Here is a 20,691-nt window from a genome sequence, read left to right on the forward strand (position 1 = left end):
TCTTCCCCGTCTCATAATCCCTCATGTCTCAGCTCAGATGTTGCTTCCTCCAGGAAGGCTTCTCTGACCCTCTCCGAGGCATCTTATAGGTTAGGTGTTCCTGTTCTTTACTATCCTAGCAGCCATTATTCTTTCTTCTTATTGTTTATTGAATTATGTTTCCTCCTGGCTGGCCTAGTGATGGCAGACCTATATGAACCTTATAAATATGGCATCCCAGATTGATAAATGTTTTTTTTCTTCTTCTACTAGGGTGCTGTTTTCAGAACATCTACAAGAAGGCACCACTGCAACAAATCCCTTACTTGGGTGCTGTTCTCAAAATGTCCACAAGAGGGCACTGGGATTAAAAATGGCAGCAGAGTAAGTGGATGCTATACAGACATGCTCCTAGGACCAAATAGGAATTGCAACTAAAATGCAAAAAAATAAAAAATAAAAACCCAAATAATCAACTGAAGACAGCTGGAGAGAACCAAGGTTGGAAAGCGGAGACCAAATAGAGACTGGTAGGAAGGGAAGAGGTGTGAAAAGGCTAGACTGGCTCCCACAGAAAGCAGCTGTAGTTACAGAGTAATATCTCAGTGGGGGGTTGCCACTGAGAAATCTGGGGTCTAATCCCCAAGCTGGGTCCCCCATTAGAGAACACCAGAACTGGGAAAGGTGCCCACAAAACACCTGGCTGTGAAAAGCAGCAGGGTTGCTGTCTGCTGGGGAGTGATGGCTGCATATGCAGGCATTCTCTTAAAGGGCCAATGCACAAAATTTTACGTGAAGCTACTCTCTTTGTGCTCCAGCAGAGGAAGGGCAGAGTGGACTGAAGCTGTGTAAGTAGAAGCCAGGGTTGGGGGCTCTGGGGCTAGAGCTCAGAAAGCAGACACCCTGGTTTCCTGTGCTGAATCATTCACTCATGCTGGGGAGGTCATCTTTCTCAGGCAGACCTTTGCTATGCAGGTGATTTTTGCCTGGGGGGAAGGCAGTTGACTCATTCGTTCTATTGGAAAACCCCTTGCCCCACAGTATGGAGTTTGTGAGGCCCATTAAGAGATTGAGAATAACAGTTAGCCTCCAGGCAGAAGCAATTGACCCACCCGGTTGGAAAACCTCTTTCCACACCTGTGGATGATTGCCTGAGGACTACTCAAGACCAAATGCAATCAGTCTGCAGGCAGAGGCAGGTCTCTGGAGGCTTTGAGTCTTTGCTGGATCTAATTAGTCAGAAACAATGTTTGATAATATCCTGCACTAGAGATTGGGGGCAGATCTACCTAATACACAGCCACAAACCCAAATGAGCAGCCAAAATGGAGAGACAAAAGAACAACCCTCAAATGAAAGAAAATAAGAATTCTCCAGAAGAGGAGATAAATGAAATGGAGATAAGAAATTTATCTGATATCGAGTTCAGAATAATGATGGTAAAGGTACTCAATAACATGAGAAAAGATATAGTGACTATGAAAAAAGGACAGTCAGAAATAAAGAATGATATAGCACTAATAAAGAACACATTAAAGGGACTACACAGAAAATTAGGGGAAGCTGAGGATCAGATCAGTGAATTAGAAGACAGGGTAGAAAAAAATCACTCAAACAGAGAACCAAAAAGAAAAAATAATGGAAAAAACAGGAGAACAGCTTAAGGGAGTTATGGGACAACATGAAACGTAACAATATTCACGTAATAGGTGTGCCAGAAGGGGAAAGAAGGGAGCAAGGGATAGAAAACTTCCCTAACCCAGTGAAGGAAAAAGTCACACAAGTTCAGGAGAAACAGAGGGTCCCAAGCAAGAAGAACCCAAATAGGCCCACACCCAGACACATCATAATTAAAATGCCAAAAAGGAAAGACAAAGAGAGAATCTTAAAGGCAGCAAGAGAAACACAATTTGTTACCTACAAAGGAGCTCCCATAAGGCTGTCAGTTGATTTCTCATCAGAAACTCTACAGGCCAGAAGGGAATGGCATGAAGTACTCAAGGTAATGGAAAGCAATGATCTGAAATCAAGATTACTCTATCCAGCAGGGCTATCATTCAAAATAGATGGTGAAATAAAGAGCTTCCCAGACAAAAGAAAAAAAAAAAGGCTAAAGGAGTTCATCACCACCAAGCCAGAATTACAAGAAATGCTAAAGGGACTGCTGTAATGAGAAGAAAAAGAGAAACCTGGAGATTTATAAATGTTTACTGAGTGAATGAATGAATCTAGACCAGATGCTATGGGTGGGGAAGGTGCAGTTGGTTTGTGCAAGGTCACAGAGAGGCCAGGTTAGGCCAGACCAGCTCTCCTAATGTGTAGTGAACTGCTGTACTCACAGGCTCTGTGATCCTCTTGCAGAAGATGGCCAGCAGGAAGAGGGCAGTGACGGGTGGGGCCAGGTAGCTGGTGATGGACTGGATGTAGTCGAAGAGCTGGCCACTGTTGGAGCTTTGGATGATGGGGATCCAGAGGATGCTGATGACGACCAGGAACACCACAAACACTCTGCCAGGAGGGCACAGGGTGCTGTGAGGAGCCCTCAGGGTGGCAGAGCGTGGGGTGGGGTGGGGTGAAGGGGATGCTTGGGAGCCAGGAAGAGAGAGGATGGGGCGAAATGCATTCTTGTTGAATCAGAGAATGTTAGGAACTAGAATCCCAAAGGATGAGTCCAGAAATTTAGACTTGAAATCCCAGAATATCAGAATTCTAGGACCTAAGAGGTCAAGGCTTTTTAAATAGACCTGCTCTTCAGAGAGGAATCCATACCTTTCACCCCACCACCCACCTCAGTAAATGACCTCTGGATATTTGCTGGGATGCCTTTCCTTCTCTTTTTCACCAAATCCTGTGCAGAGCAGCCCCCTTCTCCAGGATGGCTCCAGACTCCAGTGACTTCTTCCTTCTCTAAGCTTCTCCAACTCTAAGTGTCTCCTCCTTATGTTGCCAGTTAGCTTAGAAAAGAGACTCCACTTTCATATCCTGACTCCCCCACAACTGATCCAGGCTCAGGCGCAGGTCCTCAACATGCACTCCATGCATGATTTTGCAGGTGTGTGACCAGGTTGATGAAAAACTTTTCTTGGATGTGCTGAGTGCAATAATGCATATGGCCAGCAGATGGTACCAGAACCCCACTGGTTGATGAAATGAGTATCTAAAACCTGGCAGTTTAGTGTGCAAATATCAAAGGACACTCTTTTAGAAATCTCTCAGCACACCAATCCTTTCCTCTTCTTTCTTCTCATTTTCTCTTTCTCAGGCCCCCACTAAAGCAGCAGTTACTCAAGTGACCTCCCTCCTGCTCATCCTCGCCTGCACCATCTGTCCTGCATGCAAAACCTATGAGCAAGCAGGCAGCGGGACTATTGGGCAGCTGTGGGCAGAAGGCACTGTGGTGGAAGGAATAGTGCATGTAAAGGCAGGGAGGTGGGAAAAAGAAAGTTACCTAAACTCAGAGACCATCTTCCCAAAGGGGGGAATGAACACGTTAGTCCAGAAACCTGAGTTATTTATGGAGCCTTAAGTTATGAAGCACAGATTTCAGAAAGGGCCCCTTAACTCTATGTAAACTACAAATCCCCAGCCTGGGGCGACAAAGAAAAATTAGCCACCATTATACTCTGAAAAGCATGAAACTGACTCCAACAAGGTAAAGGCAAACTCTTTAGCCTGATGTTGGAGGCTCTACCTTCTTTGGAGACAAACTTCGTACAAATGTCTTCATTAATGCGGGTCCCTCATTGCACTGCCCGTGTTACTGCCTTTCTCATTAAACTCTTCCATCCTCAGGGCAGGGCCATACACATCCTCCCTGTATCCCCAGCACAAAGGCATGACCCAAGGCGGGTGCTCTGGGTGAGACTGATGGAGTAAGTTAAAGCCTTTCTGATATCCTGGGATAGCAGCTGGTCCGAGAGACCTGGAGGGTGAGCCGCTTGCTAGCTTCCTCCCATTTATACAGTTCATCTTTCACTGTTTAAGTCTTTGTCAGCTTCTCTCCTTGACCCTGTTGATCAATTGCAAGAGAAAGCTGAACAGGCAGGGAAGAGAGTTTGTTCTGGACGGGGACGAGGGGCCCAGAGCCAGGAGGGACTTACCTGAGGTCAGGGAGGAAGCTGGTGCTAGAATTAAGTGCTCTGACTGCCAGTCCTGGACCCAACCCAGCCACACCTCCCAGGGTAAGCCAGGCAGGGAGCAGAGGGGAGAGGGTCTGCCTGCAAGAAGGGGCGCCCCAGGACGGGCCAGCGCACCTGCCCACCACCATCAGCTCCTGCTCCGTTGCCTTCTTGCGGAAGCGCTGCCACACGTCAATGGCGAACAGCGTGCTGCTGCTGTTGAAGATGGAGGTGAGCGAGCTCATGAGGGCGGCCATGATCACGGCGATCATCAGGCCCCGCAGACCTGGGGAGAGATGAGGTCTCCGTGGACAACTGGCCGTGAAGGCCCTGCTGGGCACCATGGAGGCTGCAGCGCCCGCAGAGCCAGGAGTCTGGGTGGAAGTGGGATGGGAAAGTGCTGGCTGAGGTTCCCACCCAGCAGACAAGGAACCCTGGGCTGGGCACTGGGCTCTGGCCCCGTCCTGCCGCTGCCTGCTCTGTGGCCTTGGGGGAGCCAGGGCCCTCCCCGAACCTCTCCAGAAAGGGGTGCAACAGCCCTGACATCTCGTGTGGGTGTCAGAGCTGGAAGACACTTGCTAGTGGTCGCTGATGGGGAGAAGGTGACTGCTACAAAACTTTTTCATTGAATTGGCGCCAGGCAAAGCCCTGGCCTGGAAGCAGAGGCCCAGGCTTGTTTCCTGGTTCTGCAGGCAACCAGCTGTGTGATCCTTGAACTAAGGGAGTCCTTCATGTTAGGGCCAATTTTTCCTCCTGCAGCAAGAGGTTGACTCCACTGATCCCCGAAGTCTCTGCCTCTCATAACCAATCCTCCAGGAAAATGACTGCTCACCCCCCTGCACCCGGTCCCTCCTCTGGCCCCTCCCGCCCTCAGTCCAAATCTTTAGCCACCGCCTGCATGAATCCCTGGAAGACTCAAGGCGTCCCACACTGAGGCCAGCATCTGCCTCTGGGGCATTGATTCTTCCTTTAATTAATATTTAGTGGCCTGGTGCATGAAATCCACGCACATTAAAAGGGAATTAATTAGAGGAAATATTTTAATATTGCCATTTGCCCTTTCTCTATAATAGAAATGTCAGAGATGAAAGAAAATTAGTAAAATGTGTATGAAAATCTTCCTCCTGTCAGAGTCTGGGGTGTGCCATAGGACCCAGAGTCAAATCCCCACCCACCTGCATGTGCCTCGAAATTACATGAGACCCAGACTCAGCTGGCCACACCCCCATTGGGCAAGATTGAGACCTGGCCGGCCCCACCCCTGTCAAGCCCGCCAGGTGGGGGGGTGCAGCCTCAGGTCCCCAGCCCAGTGCTGTGGAGGGGGGTGCAGCCTCAGGTCTCCTGCCCCTGGGCAGGGGCATGGCCTCAGGTCCCCCAGCCTGGCACCAGGGTGGGGGACGCGGCCTGAGGTTCCCCGTCAAGCCCCACCAGGAAGGGGGCACAGCCTAAGGTCCCCCATCAAGCCCCGTCAGGCGGGGGGGTACAGCCTCAGTTCCCCGCCCCAGCCCGGCACCACACAGCCTCAGGTCCCTGATGATTGCTCGTTATGGCTTGTTACAGGAACCCCACCTCCGCTGTGGGCGCAGCCATCTTGTGATGGCATGAGGGTTAATTTGCATATTACCTCCTTATTATATAGGATATCTTTCTAGTCTCCACACCAGTCTCCTCCCTCAGAGGTATCCCAGACCCCTTCTGGGCTCCCCTCCCGCCCACCTCCTTCTGCAGCTGCTCTGTCATCGCTGGGCCTCCCCTGCCTTCTTTTCTCTACTATTTGTTTGATTCATTTCTTATTCTACTGGTGGTGAGGGGAGGGGGTAACTCAACTCACCTACTTCCCTTCATAAACCTGCCTTCCTCCCATGTCCCCTTTGGGTCCCTCTGTCTTTCTTGTTCCTCAAATACAATCAGTCATCAAGTCTTGCCAATTCTGACTCATATATATCTTTTAAACCTCTTTTCTCCAATTCTAAAGACACCAACCTGGTCTTAGCCACCATTACCCCTCACCAGGACCACTGAGGACCCCTTTTAAATCATCCTCCTGCTGCCCCTAAGCTGAACCCCAGGCAGAGTGGTCCCCCAAAGCACAAATGTGATTGTGGATGCTGGCCTAAAACCCCCCTCCCTGACATCCATTGCTCTAGGTGTGGCCACCAACTCCTCTCCATGATGCTTGTCTCCAGTCCTCCTGCATCCGAGCCCATATGGGCCACCTTCAGCCCAGGCTTCATGTTCTCTCTCCCACCCTCGGGCCTTTGCACATGCAGCCCCTCCTTCTGGATGACGTCTCCCACGCCCTCCAGCTCTGTCTGCCTGAGGTGCTCCTCAGGCCTCAGTTCCATGTCCTCTCCTCTGAGAAACCTGCCCCTACACTCCCCCAAAGTGAGCCAGGTGCTCCTGAGGGCTCCCCCAGCCCCACCGTGTCCCCACACTGGTCACACTGTATTGTGGCCTCTACACCCTGAGTACCCTGGAGACTGCATGGAGCCCAAGAGTAGGGCCCTGCCCTTTATCCCTGCATCTCAGGGACCAGGGCACAGAGCAGTGCCTCATGGATGCCTGTGGGCGTGCGTGCATGTGTGTGTGTGTGTGTGTGTGTGTGTGTGTGTGTACTGGGAGAGGATGGGGATGTGACTGTTTTTATTCCCTCTCCCTGCCCATGTCCATCCTGAATGCAACCCCTCCTGGGCAGTGGGGATTGGAGGCGGCTGGAGGTGGGAGTGACTGGTGACCGGAGGACTCGGGACTCACCAATGGGCATGAGAGCTATGACCAGCTTGGGGTAGGCGATGTTGGAGCATCCCACTCGGGCCCCGCAGACTCTCTGGCAGACGTCAGGGTCCACGCAGCCCACCTCATCTGCAGAAGAGGTGATGGCAGTTAGAGATGATAATCTAGGGCCTTCTCGGGGAAGGCCCAGTAGTTGCTTTCTGACCCCACCAGGAAGTGTCCACCGGGTACTGTGCTGGACCTGAAGGTCAAGGGGCAGGTGGCTGGCTGAGTACCAGGATTTACTATGGTAACTTTCTCTGCCATATACTACTCACAAAGCTGGTAGACTCATTAGCTTTAGGCTTACTCTATAATAATAAAAGCGTAATATGCTAATTAGACCAGCTGTCCTTCTGGATGACCTTCCGGATGAAGCTGAGGCTATGAGGGAAGCCCAGGTCCCGGGTGCCAGAGGGAAGCCAGTGCCAGCAGCTGGGGGAAGGAAGGCCTACTCTTGCATGAATTTCATGCATCGGGCCTCTAGTATCCTGATAAAAGGCAAATACCTTGGAAGGCACCAAGAACACTTTACTGGTCTTTCCCTTGTAAAGGAAAGGCAGGATTTAAAATGACATTCAGATGCAAATTTTTCTACTGAAGTAGTTATTGTATGTTTGAACTATTTACATAGTTACTGTATGTATGTTAACAAAGGTTAACATACTACTATGCTCTTTTTTGTTTGTTTGTTTTAATCCATCAATCATTTGCCTTCTGTATGTGGTCCAATAGGGGATTGAAGACACAATCCAGGTATGTGTCCTGCCCGGGAATCCAATCGGCAACCTTTTGGTGAACAGGACAGTGCTCATCCAACTGAGCCACACTGGCCGGGCACTACCCCCTGTTCTTATTAGGACCATGCAGCCCTGCCTGCTCCAGCTCTCACCTGGGTACAGGGCCCGGCTGATCATGCCGGGCATGACGATGAAGAACATGGGCAGGATCTTCAGGTAGCCGCCCAGCACGGAGCCTCCCTTGGCGTGGGACAGACTCTTGGCGGAGAGAGACCTCTGCACAATGACCTGAAAGGCACCAGCGGAGGCCACAGGTGGGCTCTGACGGGGCCACTGCCTGTGCCCCTGTGGTGGTCCCAGAACAAGTCCCAACCCCCTGCATCCAGATGCCCAGTTCCCTGCAGGAGCCACCCCAGTTCAAGGTGGGCGGGGCCCGCCTGGCTGGGGCATCACCTGGTCCGTGCACCAGCACCAGGTGGCCAGCACCGTGAGCCCGAAAATGAGGCCTGGCCAAGGGATGTCCCCGCTCACAGGGTCCCGAAGCATGTGGAAGGCGTCAGGCCGGGGGAGGTGGCAGGTGGTGTTGGGGACTGTGACATTGGGGATGGCCTGCTGGTACCGCTGCTCCAGGCCCGGGTACCAGCCCACCTCCTTGAAGCCTGTGGGGGGAGACCTCAGTGAGTGAAGCACCCTTGAGCCCCACTGAGTCTGTCACATGCTCCCAGCTCCCAGTCCCCATGTGGAGTCCCTGGGCTTGGAACTGGCCCGAGATGTGGAAATGCGGGAGGGATGTGGGGCACCGCTGGTTTGGCATAGAGACCATGTCCCCAGCCCTGAGGCGAGTATGGCTCCATGCCCCAGGAAGTCCTGATCAAACCACGAGGTGACAGGAGCCACACTGGCTGAGAGAAGCACTTAGGGGCAAGGTGGGGTGTATTCAGTTCTCCTTACCCAGAAACATGAGGACCAGGGCTCCCCCCACCATGATGACCGTCTGCAGAGCGTCCGTGTAGATCACGGCTGTGAGGCCCCCTGGGGACCCAAGGAGAGGGCTCATCAGTCAGCACCAAGGTTTCCTCTCTGCGCCCGCCCTGCGTGTGCCACCCTGGAGAGACCGAAGAGGACACCAAGCCCTCTCAGCAGGTGGGCTCCCCTCCGCCCCACCTGCCCGGGGGAGGCCGGTCAGTCACAAGTGCTCAGGCCCAGCTCTTCCCATCGATAGCGTCTACCCAGCTGCCTGGACAGAGCCTCTTTAATATCCTGAGTCTATCCCTTTGTGAGCTGGTAACTCCACCAGGACGCCCCTCCCCGACCTGGACGCCCACTTACATTCCCGTCCGCCCAGGCCCACTGAGCCCCCACGTCCCAGGAGCCAGGCCTGTGCGGGTGCTCTGCAGGAGGGGCTTTGTGGCTTTAGTCTGAAGCAGCCTGCAGTCTGGTCCAGGTGACAGTCCCCTCATCCCTGCCCTGCTCCTGGGTATGAAGGGTCTCTCAGGATCTCTCAGGGCCTCTCCTTCCTGCCTCCTCGGGCTGGCCCTTGCCTCCTGTTCCTGCCCTTGTGTGTCCCCTTTTTCTGGTCACTGTGCCTCTCGTCACTTCTTCTGCATTTTCCCTTGACCCTACCTCTCTGTCTGTCTCTGTCTTTGGCTCTTCCTGTTTCTCGTCCTCTGCCCCTCCCTCTGACATCTCTCTCCTCCAGCCCTTCCCACTGTGTCTCAGTGGCCCCGGGCTTCCCTCTCCGCCTCTATGTCTCTGCTCCAGCCCTGCACCCTGAGGTGACCTTCCCCCAGCCCTACCTGCGATGGTGTAGACGGCCGTCACCACCAGCAAGGCCACCGTGGAGAGGTACAGGTTCCAGCCCAAGGCCATCTGGATGAAGAGGGCTCCGGAGAAGATGTCAGTCTGCAGAGACACGACTGGCAGGTCACCAGGTATGGCCCCAAGGTGTCACCTTCCCTCTCAGCAGAACCAGCTGCTGTCAGCCCTCCTCACACCATGAGGACAAGCCTTTAGCGGGTGAGGTGGGCCATGCAGGCGCTGAGCCACCATGGAGGTGTCAGAGCAGAGGCGGTCCCAGTCCATGACTTTTATGAACCCGTTACAGGGCTACAACATGGTGGAGGGCAGGACACATGGATGGGTCACATGACCCCAGCCTCAGTTCCAGTCCCAGAGCTGGCCCTCTGGGCAAATCATGTGATGCAGTTTTGTTTTCTAAGGTTAGGTCAATGGAGAAAGAATAAGGACCTTTATTCGTAACATTCTAGGCAACTAATGCATGGTGCTGAATGAAGAATCAGGGATAGAAAGATGAAAGAAGGGATGAATGAACTCTAGATTGTGAGTTCTTTGAATGGAGGGACTGTCATTCACTCAACAAACATCATCCATCTCTGACTACCTACCACTGAGGGAGAGCATGCGCTGAAGGTACATGGATTCTTTCTTCCTTTCTCCCATCCTCCCTTCCATCCATCCATCCATCCATCCATCCACCCACCCATCCATCCATCCATCCATCCATCCATCCATCCATCCATCCGTCCATCCAGCAATAAGCCGTGCTCGGTACTCAGCATTTTCGGAGACAGGGTGGCCACACTGCAGCGTACTCACCGAAATCTTGGTGAAGATGTAGAGGATGAGAGACAGCACAGACATGTACACCTGGATCCTCTGGCCCCCAAATCGCTTCTGCAGGTACTGCGGCATCGTGACCACGCCGGCTGCGATGTACACAGGGACGAAGACCCAGCCGAGGGCCAGCAGCAGCCAGGTTGCCTGGGAGAGTGGGGAGAAATTGGTGTTCACGTCCTGGATGCAAATGGACGAGTGTCCCCTACAGAGAGGCAGCGCCATGCGGAGGACAGCCCTGGGGAGGAGGTAAGGGACCCGGGACCTGATCTCAGTCCTGTGTGACCGCCAATGGTCCCTCTATCTTCTCCAGGCCTTGGTTTCTTCATCCATAAAATGGGTTCTCCCCAAGCACATCTGAGGGTCCTCTCGGGGCTAAGGCCAGGGGTGGGGGGTGGGCTCAGACCCCCAGTATCCCCGAGAAGCCCCGGGCCAGCTTCCTTACGTTCCATTCGAAGCCGCCCACAGCAAGGCCTCCGGCAGCGCCCGTCCCAGCCAGGCCGATGAACAGGCCGCTGCCCACATTGCTGGACATCAGAGATGCTCCGATCTGCAAGGCACAGGTGGGTCAAGAATCAGGGGTCAGTTTTCATCTGACTCAACCTGGAGTCTCCCATGAGCTTCAGGAGCTGGGACGTGGCGGGGAGAGAGGACCTGGACTCGTGGAATCTGAGATCAGGGGGAGGAGAGGAAATGGGGGAGCAAAGAGAAAGAGGGCTGGAACTGACAGCTGGTGGGGGCCTGCTGTATGCCCGGCACTGTGCGAGGCATTGCGTGTATTTTCTGTGTGCTAATCACTTGATCTCCACAAAGATTTGCAGGGATGAGTATTAATCTTCCCAACTTTCAAAGAAAGGAAATAATGTTAGGAAGAACAGACAGTGGCTCCAGGCCACCCAGTGGGAGTAGCTAAGTGGGAAAGAAGGAAGCCACGGGAGCAGGTCCACGCAGGGAGGATGAAGCGCTGACTCAGGCCATGGACCTAAGGGCCCCCAGAGAGGAGGAAGGGGAAACGGAGGGGAGAGAACACAGTCAGCTGATGGGGAGCCTGGGTCGTAAGGGTCTCAGGATCAGCTCCTGGAGGCTGCTGGGGGATTTACATCTATGATTTCCCTCATTTACCAGCTTTTTAGTAATAAGCTGATGTGTCACCTTCCCAAGAAAATCTTTGCTGGTCCCGCTCCCACTGTCTGGAGGTCAGAGGCTTCCTGCGAGCCCTCACGAGCCCCCCACACTGCCCCATGGTCCCTCCAGCACTCCCCCTCCCCAGAACCCCCCACCCCTCCAGCTCAGCAGTCATGCTGTCTGTGAGTCCATCTGCCCAGTGCCACCCAGCTTTCTAGAACATTGTGGACCATCTCCCTGTAGGTCCAGCCTGCGGCCATGAGAGGGCGCCAGTGGACGCTTGTGGGAGGTGTCCAGAGCAAGGTCACTCAGGTGGCAGGTGCATTGGGACTGGAGAGAAGGAGCCCAGAGCCAGGAAACCCACCTGGGGCTGTTTCCTGGGAACAGGTGGGAGATGAAAAGGGAACTTGGATGGGGGAGAAGGGGAGGGAAGAAGGTCAACTCACCGGCCACCAAGTCATGGACCTCCCCGCCAGGAAGTAGCCGCCAATGGTGCCTCGGCTTGCCCGGAAGGATGACTGGAAAGGAAGTGGCCAGAGGTGAGGGTTTCCCGAGATTCCCCAGCCTCTGCCCTCACCCAGACTCCCCGCCCTCGGCCCAGGCTCTGTGGACGCGGAGGGGAGAACTGAGGCAGGTTTTCATCATCTTTATTCTACGCGGCCTTGGGGTGGTCTGAGCCTCTCTCTGAGCCTCCGTGCATGTCTCCCAGAAGCAGTGTGAAGAGCCAGGAGCCAGTGGGGGCACGCAGCCCCCGCCATGGCACAGAGCTGCATGCGCATACAGATGATTGCTACCGGGCACTGTGGTCCCCTCCCTCCCCTCCGTCCGAGCTGCAGGGAGACCGACCTGTCCCCTCCTCCCTGCGGGACTCCTCACTGGGGAGGGTAAGTGCAAAGCTGGTATTAAGATGCTGCCAGGCCTCTGACTGGGTCTGGAGGGAGAAGCACTGAAGGGGAGGCAGGAAAGGGAGATGTAGATGCTTCTCTCCCCGGAGGAAACGTCATTGATCAGCCACAGGGCAGCGATCGGCTGTGCAGGGCTGGTGACGGTTCCACCCTCCCTCAAACGTCCCAGTGTCACCTCTGGTCCTCGGGGAGGCCAGGGGAGCAGCAAACACTAATTTCACACATTAATCACGAGGCCCAAGTCAGGGAGCAACCTGTCCATCATCCATGGAGCTGGTGCTTCTCCCCATGCCCCTCCCCGCCCCCCTGGCCTATTCTTCCTCACACCAGCCCTGGGAGGCAGGGACTGTTCACCACCTTACAGACGAGGAAACCAAGGCCCAGAGAGGGATCCTGCCCTTGCCACAGCATCGTCAGTGACCAGCTGGGGCTCCAGGCTCCGGCGGCCTCGCAGCAGAGTCTAAAGGTTCTGGCATTTCTCTCCAATACTTCCGTGATGACAGCAGCCCTTTATGGCTGCCCTGTGTGCCGGGCCCTGAGCCAGAAGTCACGGAAGGGTCGTGCCCGCTCTGTGCTGTGGTCCTTATTCTCATTGTCCAGATGATAAACGGAGGCTCAGAGACGCTTCAGAGGTTCCCAGGGCACGCGGGGATGCTGGAGCTGGGGTGTGAGCTCAGGGCTCGCTGGCCTCAGAGCCTGTGTCTCTATGGCACTGAGGCTTAGGGGGACAATGGACCACAGAAGGACCTTGGGGTCTGCCCGGCTCCCTTCCCGTGAACACAGGAGCCCAGCTCTTTTAGAAAGCTCTGCTTCTTGCCCAACACTAACCAGTGGAGGGTGGGGTAGGCCAGGAGTTAAGCATTCGGGGAGCTTGGTGAGGCGGGAAGGAATGGGATCAGGGTGGCCAGGGAGGGTGGGGCGAAGGCAGCAGGTGCACAGAGTCAGGCAGTCATGAGAGGGGCTCAGGCCTGGCCTGCCTCTGGCTCGCTGTGTGACCTCAGGCCAGTCACACCCCTCTCCGGCTTCAGTCTGCTGCCTATGACAGGGGGCCTGATGAGACCCTTCCACTCCCACCCCTTCCTCTGCCCAGCCCTGCCCCAGCTCCCGGCCAGCCAGAGATGAGAGTGTGACTCTGCCTCCCCTGCCGGCTCCCAACCTCCACAACTACTCACCCAGACCCCCACGCCCACAACGAAGACAAAATAGACGACCAGGACCCCGATGTCGTAGGCGTGCAGGCTGGCCCCAGGGCCTGGTGCCGAGCTCCGAGCTGCCGCAGTCCTGACCCCATTTCCTGAAGCTCCGAGCCCTGGCGCTGCCAACTCCATGTTCCTCGGTGAGAGCCGCTCACCACCCGGCTGGACTTTGAGGCGCTCCTGGCTTCATTCCTTCCCTTTAATGATTAAACAGCCCAGTGCCATCAACTGCTGAGAAAGCCCAGCCCCACTGGCAGGTAAATCCTGGCCACCCTTTCCCCTCTGTGGGCTCTCTCCCTCTCCCCCTCCTCTCCCCTTCCCCCTTCCTCTCCCTCTTCTCTTCCTGCCCCACCACACACACACACACACACACACACACACACACACACACACACACCAGCACACGCACGCACAGAGGCACACACAGGTATAGGCAGGCACACACAGGCACATGCACCAAGGCACAAACTCTCTCTCACCCCCCATGGGGAGAAGAGGAGGAGGAGGAGGACAAGGAGGGGAGGAAGAGAAAGAGGAGAAGGAGAGGAGCAGAGTCTTGGAACCCTGCAGCTGGAAGGCCCTTCAGAAGTCAAGTGTTCCAGCTCTTGCTTGTGTGGAGAGGAAACTGAGGCCCAGGGAGGGGAGGGTCACTCAGGGACGTAAAGGCAGACAGAGCTGGACTTGACCCAGGTTCTTGGTCACCTATATGCAACTTTCCTTCTGCCCAGCGGGCGGAGACCAGAGCGGAAGGAGCCTGCTGCTACCCTTGCAAAGCATCCCCCTCACCTGCTCCTGCCTCCAGCCCAGCCAGGGGTCACCTTCCCTTCTGTTACAGTGCAGGGCCCTGAAGCCAGGAGTACGGCCAGAATTCACAGCTCAGCCCACGCTCCTGCCCGCACTGGGACAAAGGAGTGCCCCTGAAAACAACACAGAGCACCCTGCGCCCAGGGGACATCATCTGCCTGTGACCCCAGCGGCCACTTTCCAGTCCCAGCTGCGGGGCTCAGAGACCTTCAGGGTGATGGTGGGCCGGTTGCTAAGGGACTCTGAGCTTGTGTCCTCGGTCAGCATGGCCTGCGCCCTCCCCACCTCTCAGTGCCAGTGAGTGACTTCCTCCTATGCCCCCCTACACACACCAAGGGAGGCCACCCTGGCCCTCAGGGTTCCACTGCCCACATATACTGTCCCCAAACCCCATCCTCCAGACACCTGAGGCTGAGCCCCACCCCCTGCACTTCCCTCCCCTAGGCCAGCAGGTTTGGGCCCACAGCAGCCACCAATCTGTTAGCTCACCAGGCAGTTTAGTATCCAGAGCCCAGGAAGTGCCAGGAGAGAGCAGAAAGGCATTGACATAGTAGGACTAGATTATTATGAAGCCTCAGAGCCCAGAGCCCAGATCCCCCACTCAAGGCTTCTCTGTTGTTGCAAACTAGCAACAGTCAACAGCAGAAAGGGACTGTCAGAGGTGGGCAGGGCTGGAGGGACAGCAGGAGAGTGGCTGTGATGGCCAACTGGTGTGCAAAAGCATCATTAAAACCAGGAACACAGGAAGACTGATGCAAAAGACAGGACAAATGGGGCGGGCAGACCTATACATTAAGCTCCATCAACTCTCAGCAAAAGGCATTCATGGGTAGCAGCTGAGGATTTAAATGCATTGACCAGAGTCACCGAGGAAACATTAGTATGACCATCAGGGACTTCTATTGAGAAGGCACACATTGTGAAATCCAGGCGGAGCATTTCATTCCAAATGCTCTAACATTTTAGGCAGGTGCTGGCATTCAGCAACGAGGCCTCATTTATCCAGGAGACCCTCTCTGAGAGCTCCTGAGACTGAAGGGTCGATCACCTTGTCATTCTTACTTTGGGTGAGTCCCTGTGGCCCCCTGCTCTGTGAGGCAGAGACGCCGACATGAGCAAGGCCCAGCCCAGTGGGGAGCCAGATGGCACACAGACAGGCACCTTCAGCACGTTCACCCACCCCTGTCCTTAGCTGGGAGCTCAGAGGAGGAGACAACAGACCGTGTGAGGAGGTTGGGCAGGACTTAGAGGGAAGGGGTTCCTTTGAGCCAGGCCTTAAAAAAGAGTTCAACAGATTTGGAAACAACCCAAGTGCCCATCAGTAGATGAGTGGGTAAAAAAGCTGTGGTACATTTACACCATGGAATACTATGCAGCTGTAACAAAGAGAGAGATCTCTCACCCTTTGGGACAGCATGGAGGAACCTGGGAGGGCACCACGCTAAGTGAAATAAGTCAGTCAGAGAAAGACAAATATCACATGATCTCACTCATTTGTGGAATCTAATGAACAAAATGAATTGACCAACAAAATAAGAACCGAAGCATGGAGGTATGGAACAGACTATGTGGGGTTGGGGGGACGAGAAGAGATAAACCAAAGAGCTTATATATTTATCTGCATAGTCCATGAATAAGGACAATAGGGTGGTGAAGGCCTGAGGGGTGGTAGAGGCTGGGCGGCAGCTAGGGGTAAAGGTTAGGGGTGGGGAGCTATCTGTAATACTATCAACAATAAAAAATACATTAAAAAAAAGAGTATAACAGCAATGTAACAGGTCAGTAAAACAGAAGTTTCTGCCAAGATACAATAACATAAAAATTGAAAAGTGAGCAGCAGATCTGCACAGGAAGTGCTAAGAGCTAGACTAACAATTCTAGAGGCTCTATAAGGAGGATATGGAAGGCTTTTGTAAACATTTATTTGGGTAAAATCCTTGTGGTTTTCCCAATGAAAACAGGAGAGTGTGAGGGCTGGTTGCCCAAGATAGTTTTGGGCAGAGGGGCTTTGGAGAGCTTGGTGAGCATCCCCCCAGTTGGGGTCACTGAGGACAGGGGCTGACTCAGCCTGGAGTAGGTAGGGGTGGGAGCTGGGGCTGGCTCGCTGCTTCAGAGGGGAGCTGGTGCTTTGGGGTTGGGCTGCACCTGGGTTGGGCAAAGAATGTGTAGACGTTTTTTTGGGGAGGGGGTGTGAACTAGGCATGAGCCACATGCATGGAGAAGACGGGGTGGGGTTCTTCTTAAATCTTGTCCAATGGGCTGTCCAGAGGGGGCTTGGGCCTCAGCTGGCAAAACCTGGCCCTGAGCCGCTGGATTCCTGGGGGCTGTGGAAGAGTGGGCGGGGCTGAAGTGCTGAGGCACAGGCTGGGCTGGGCCGGGGGCGGGGTTCCCCTGGCTGAGGGAGTCCTGACTGCTCCACCAGAGAGCCCACAGCGAAGGTCAGCCCGAGGGTGGGAGACCCACGCGCCAGAGCCATCTCAGGAGTGGTCTCGTCTAGCAGGCACATTCCTGCCTTTGACTTCTCCTTGCTCAGCACCGCAGCGCCCAGCGTCAGCCTGACCAGGTGAGAGAGACGGAAAACAAGCTGACAGCATCCCCTCCTCCCACGGCAGCCAGCCCACCTGCGGGTGGGAACTATGGGAGGAGAAGTCTTAACCATAAATGACGACAGAAGCGTTGAATAATATGTGCCACTGGGCTTTCTACATTTGGGATCATATCTGTGTTGACTGTTTTCAGACAGAATAAAGCCCTAAGGGTGAGACTTTGCCCATGACGTATGAAATGCTGATGATGGAGGGGACCTCAGCCCCCGAGCCTGTGAGTCATCACGGTGGATCTGAGTTTTCCACTGGGAAGGAAACCCCCTCCCATGCTGCACCTGGGCATTCAGCAGCCTCCTCCGGCCTCGTGAGCCCAGGAAGAATCCTGGGCAGGCTCAGCTGTACCTGTGGCTACTTGCAAGTTCTTCCTGAAAAACCACTCTACCAGCCGCTCCTCTTCCAGAACAATGAAGGGCAGGGCTGACACTCACCGCTGTGCGCCAGGAGTAGCCGGTAGGTCAGACCCACACATAATGGCAATTATACTGACTGCATGATTGCCTCATTGTTCCCATTCTGTAGGTGAGGAAGCTCAGGCTCATTGGTGATGGGTCTTCGGGTTTGGAATTCAGGCCTGATTCACACTAAAAGTTGTGCTGTACCACCTACTCTTTCTCCTTAGCCTGATGTCTACAAGAGACAGTGTGGACAGTGAGTCCTTCTGGAGATTAGGGTACAAATGGGCTCTGCTTTGCTCCACCCGGTGGGGGCTCTGAGCAGGGCACAGAGCTGGCTGGGCTGTGATAGGAACCCCACTGGGGTCTGGGTTCAGGTGACAGAGACCTTGTGAGCCCTCTCTCCTGCTGCCCTAGCCCCCAGCCATGGCTCCTTTGCTGGCCATGACTCTCACTCTCAGCCTGAGTGGCCAGGGACACTGGTGTGTGTGTGTGTGTGTGTGTGTGTGTGTGTGTGTGTGTGTGTGTGTGTGTGTTTCCACCTGCCTATGCTCCTCTCAGTTTAAAACGAATGCTCCCATGGTCAGATCACACACTGGGGAGGGACAGGGGCTCCATATGGACAGGCTGGACGCTCAATGCCAGAGGGAAGGATTATTCCATAGCAGAATAAGGCTGAGAGAGATGGCAGCAGAGACCTACGGATGGAGAAAAGAGGGGAAGGAAAAGGAAGAGAGTTGCATGTTGGTAAATGTTTCCCTCCATGCCCTGCGTGGATCAGGGTTCAGGACCTGGAAGCAGAGCCGCACACAAATGAAAGAGAAAATACACAAGATAATTTGGAAATATTGGGGGACCAGGCGAGTAAGTCCAACTCAAGGGGAAGGACTTCCTCCGGGATACACCCATAGCATAGCCCTTAGGCAGGCACCCCCCACCACCACCACCCCCCCCCCCCTGCCCAGCAACAGGCAGACTAGCCCATCAGCAAGGATTTACATAATAATAAATGGGGATGTTGCTTCAGCTACCACTGTCTGGACAAACAGAAGTGGCCTCTAACTCTGATCTTTGCTAGGGCTTCAAAGGCACCCAGCCTTCGGGGGGGGGGGGGGGCTCTCTGTCTACGCTTATCAGCTAGTGAAGGCAATAAACGGTTTCCCATAGTTGCAGGCTCTTATTACTAAAGCTATTCTTGCCAGACCCACGGCCCCTACCTGTGCAGCCTGGCGCCGGGCCTGGGCAAACCTCCTGGGCCCAGTACTCAGCAACAGGCCCGGCAGCAGCTCCCAGGCTGGTGTGCAGGCCTGGCCTCTGACGGCTCAAGTGGAGGCTGAGCCCAGCCCTGGCCCCTCCTCCAGGGGAGCTGGAAAGAGGCCCTGAGCCCCCACTCCAGCCCCTGGGCCTTGGGCTCTGCGGGACAGCTTTGTCCTTCCACGGGTCCAGTCCTGGGGAAAAGAGAACTTGCTCTGGGGTCGGCGTTCTCGGGACCCCTGGAGGGGTTGGATGAAGGCCAAGCTCAGAGTGGGCTGTGGTGGCTGCGGTGGCTGTGGTGGCAGCCCTTGTCCCCAGGGACCTGGGCAAACGGGTTTCTCAAGACAGAGGGGCAGGGCTGACACCAGAAACTTGGCCAATGTCTGCAGCTTAGAAGAAGCACTTGGCATTGGGCCGCAGCTCGTACACAGTGTTCCTGGCACCTGTGTGCACACACATGCTCACACATATGACTAGAAGCTAGTCTAGGGAAAGCTGTGGGTAGATGTGAATACATACAATTTTTAATCCAGCCCAGGTTCACATAGGCTCCTCTGCTCACAGCATCTGAGGGCCTGGCAGCTGCTGTCTTCCCTGTGGACATCACTTCATGCAGAACCACAGCCGAGTCCAAGAGTGAACGGTGAGCCCATGGCAGCTCTAGGTCTGGCCAAGGAGCCAGGGGAGCTGTGCGCCTCCAGAACCTCCGTAATCCCTGACCAGGGGTCCATGTGTCTCCCTGTCACTGTGGGCCATGTCCTCTCTGGGAAATGAGATGTCTGGAATTGTTCCTACAGTGCTGTGAACTAAACCATGCAGCAGGTCCCCCTCTCCCCACAGCCTTTGGGTCCTCAGGGTCAGGGTGGAAGTGGGATCCAGCTGGAACTGTGATTGAAAAGCAGAAGAAAGTGGGGGCTCAGAATCCACAGGCCTTACCATCAGGCCCACCTGGGCCCACACCTGCCCGGCGCCCATCCTCCCCGAGAGGGTAGCCTGCTTACAGTCCCTCTTGCAGCCTCAGTTCCCTTGCATATGAAAGGGGGAGAACTACGTTCACCTCACAGGGTCTTCTCAAAGTAAAAGGTGAGTGTGTGCAGCGCGAGCGCAGGGCCTGACATGGCCGCACTGTCACTGGGCAGCGCTGTGCTCTTATTAGCCATGTGGGAGAGGACGTCCCGTGCGGCTCTGCGCCGGTTTTCACCCTGAGACAGTCAAGCCGCTTGGAGATGTCCTTGGTTCTGACAAATTCCGGAGCCCAGAGATGCCCCCAGTGGGGTTGGCAGTGGGCGAGGGGGTGTGGGCTTCATGCCTGAGTTAATACCACCCCTCTTGCCACGTCTTCACAAAGCAGAGCTGGTGGCCACTCTGGCCAGGCTCTCCCACGAGCATGGGATCCTGGGAAGAAGAGAAACAGGCCCTGTTCTCTGTTGCCATTCACATGAAATTGGCTGGGGAGACTCAGGGGCGCTGGGGGTCAGCAATGGGAGTTGGAGCCTGGGCTTGGCTCATGGTCCTGTCTCCACCCCGTCTATACCGTGTCAGTCCTTCCCTAGATTCTGAGCTACATGGCTCCCAGGCATGCTGTGTTTCCCCATTATAACTCCTATGCCTGTGTTAGGATGGCTTGTCTGTTTCCCCTGCTAGTGGTGGGTCCTGGAAGGCAGAGGCCTTATCGGGAGCATTTCTGTCCCTAGCACATGGTGCATGCCTGGCACACTGCAGACCCTCACACTGTCATCAAATAAACGGATGATGCAGCTTACGTCAGTTCCCTCCTTTCCTCTGAAAATAACCCAAATGCATCCAAATTGTCATTGGCAGAGCCACATGCCTTAGCTGAGATGATGATACACGCCTAAGTTAAAAGTAGCTTAAACAAGAGAGATTTTGTTCATGTCAAAGTCTGAAGTTGAACAGAACAGGACTAGCCTGGTAGTTCACAATATTTTAAGGGACCTCAACTCCTTTACCTCACTGCTCCACCATCTTCCACCTCAGTGTTTAAAAAGGCTGCTCGGACTCCAGCCATTGCCTCTGTATTCCAGTGTACATTTCCTAGAAATTGCACTTAGTCACATGGTCACTTCTGGCCGCAAGGAAGGATGGGAAATACCATCATTATTTTGGGTGGTCTCTACTCTGTCAAGAATCTGAATTTTATTTTTG

General features: G+C 54.5%; 1 protein-coding gene across 2 annotated transcripts in view; it reads right to left on the reverse strand.

The window, feature by feature from the left end:
• Nucleotides 1-18,734, reverse strand: part of SLC5A9 (solute carrier family 5 member 9) — a 33,682-nt gene extending 14,948 nt beyond the window's left edge. The window contains exons 1-12 of one of the 2 annotated variants that reach the window (XM_059689657.1): nucleotides 18,489-18,734; nucleotides 13,446-13,666; nucleotides 11,815-11,886; nucleotides 10,689-10,793; nucleotides 10,226-10,390; nucleotides 9,406-9,511; nucleotides 8,561-8,641; nucleotides 8,063-8,268; nucleotides 7,762-7,897; nucleotides 6,852-6,959; nucleotides 4,233-4,383; nucleotides 2,319-2,487 (exon numbers count right to left, since the gene is read on the reverse strand). In XM_059689657.1, coding sequence (XP_059545640.1) covers nucleotides 2,319-2,487; nucleotides 4,233-4,383; nucleotides 6,852-6,959; nucleotides 7,762-7,897; nucleotides 8,063-8,268; nucleotides 8,561-8,641; nucleotides 9,406-9,511; nucleotides 10,226-10,390; nucleotides 10,689-10,793; nucleotides 11,815-11,886; nucleotides 13,446-13,601 — 1,455 coding nt within the window. In that variant the 5' untranslated portion in view covers nucleotides 13,602-13,666; nucleotides 18,489-18,734. The remainder of the gene's footprint in view (nucleotides 1-2,318; nucleotides 2,488-4,232; nucleotides 4,384-6,851; nucleotides 6,960-7,761; nucleotides 7,898-8,062; nucleotides 8,269-8,560; nucleotides 8,642-9,405; nucleotides 9,512-10,225; nucleotides 10,391-10,688; nucleotides 10,794-11,814; nucleotides 11,887-13,445; nucleotides 13,667-18,488) is intronic. The other variant, XM_059689656.1, reaches the window with a different exon arrangement.
• Nucleotides 18,735-20,691: the final 1,957 nt, after the last annotated feature.

Source organism: Myotis daubentonii, chromosome 3, assembly GCF_963259705.1.
Source record: "Myotis daubentonii chromosome 3, mMyoDau2.1, whole genome shotgun sequence".
NCBI classification, from domain to species: Eukaryota; Metazoa; Chordata; class Mammalia; order Chiroptera; family Vespertilionidae; genus Myotis; species Myotis daubentonii.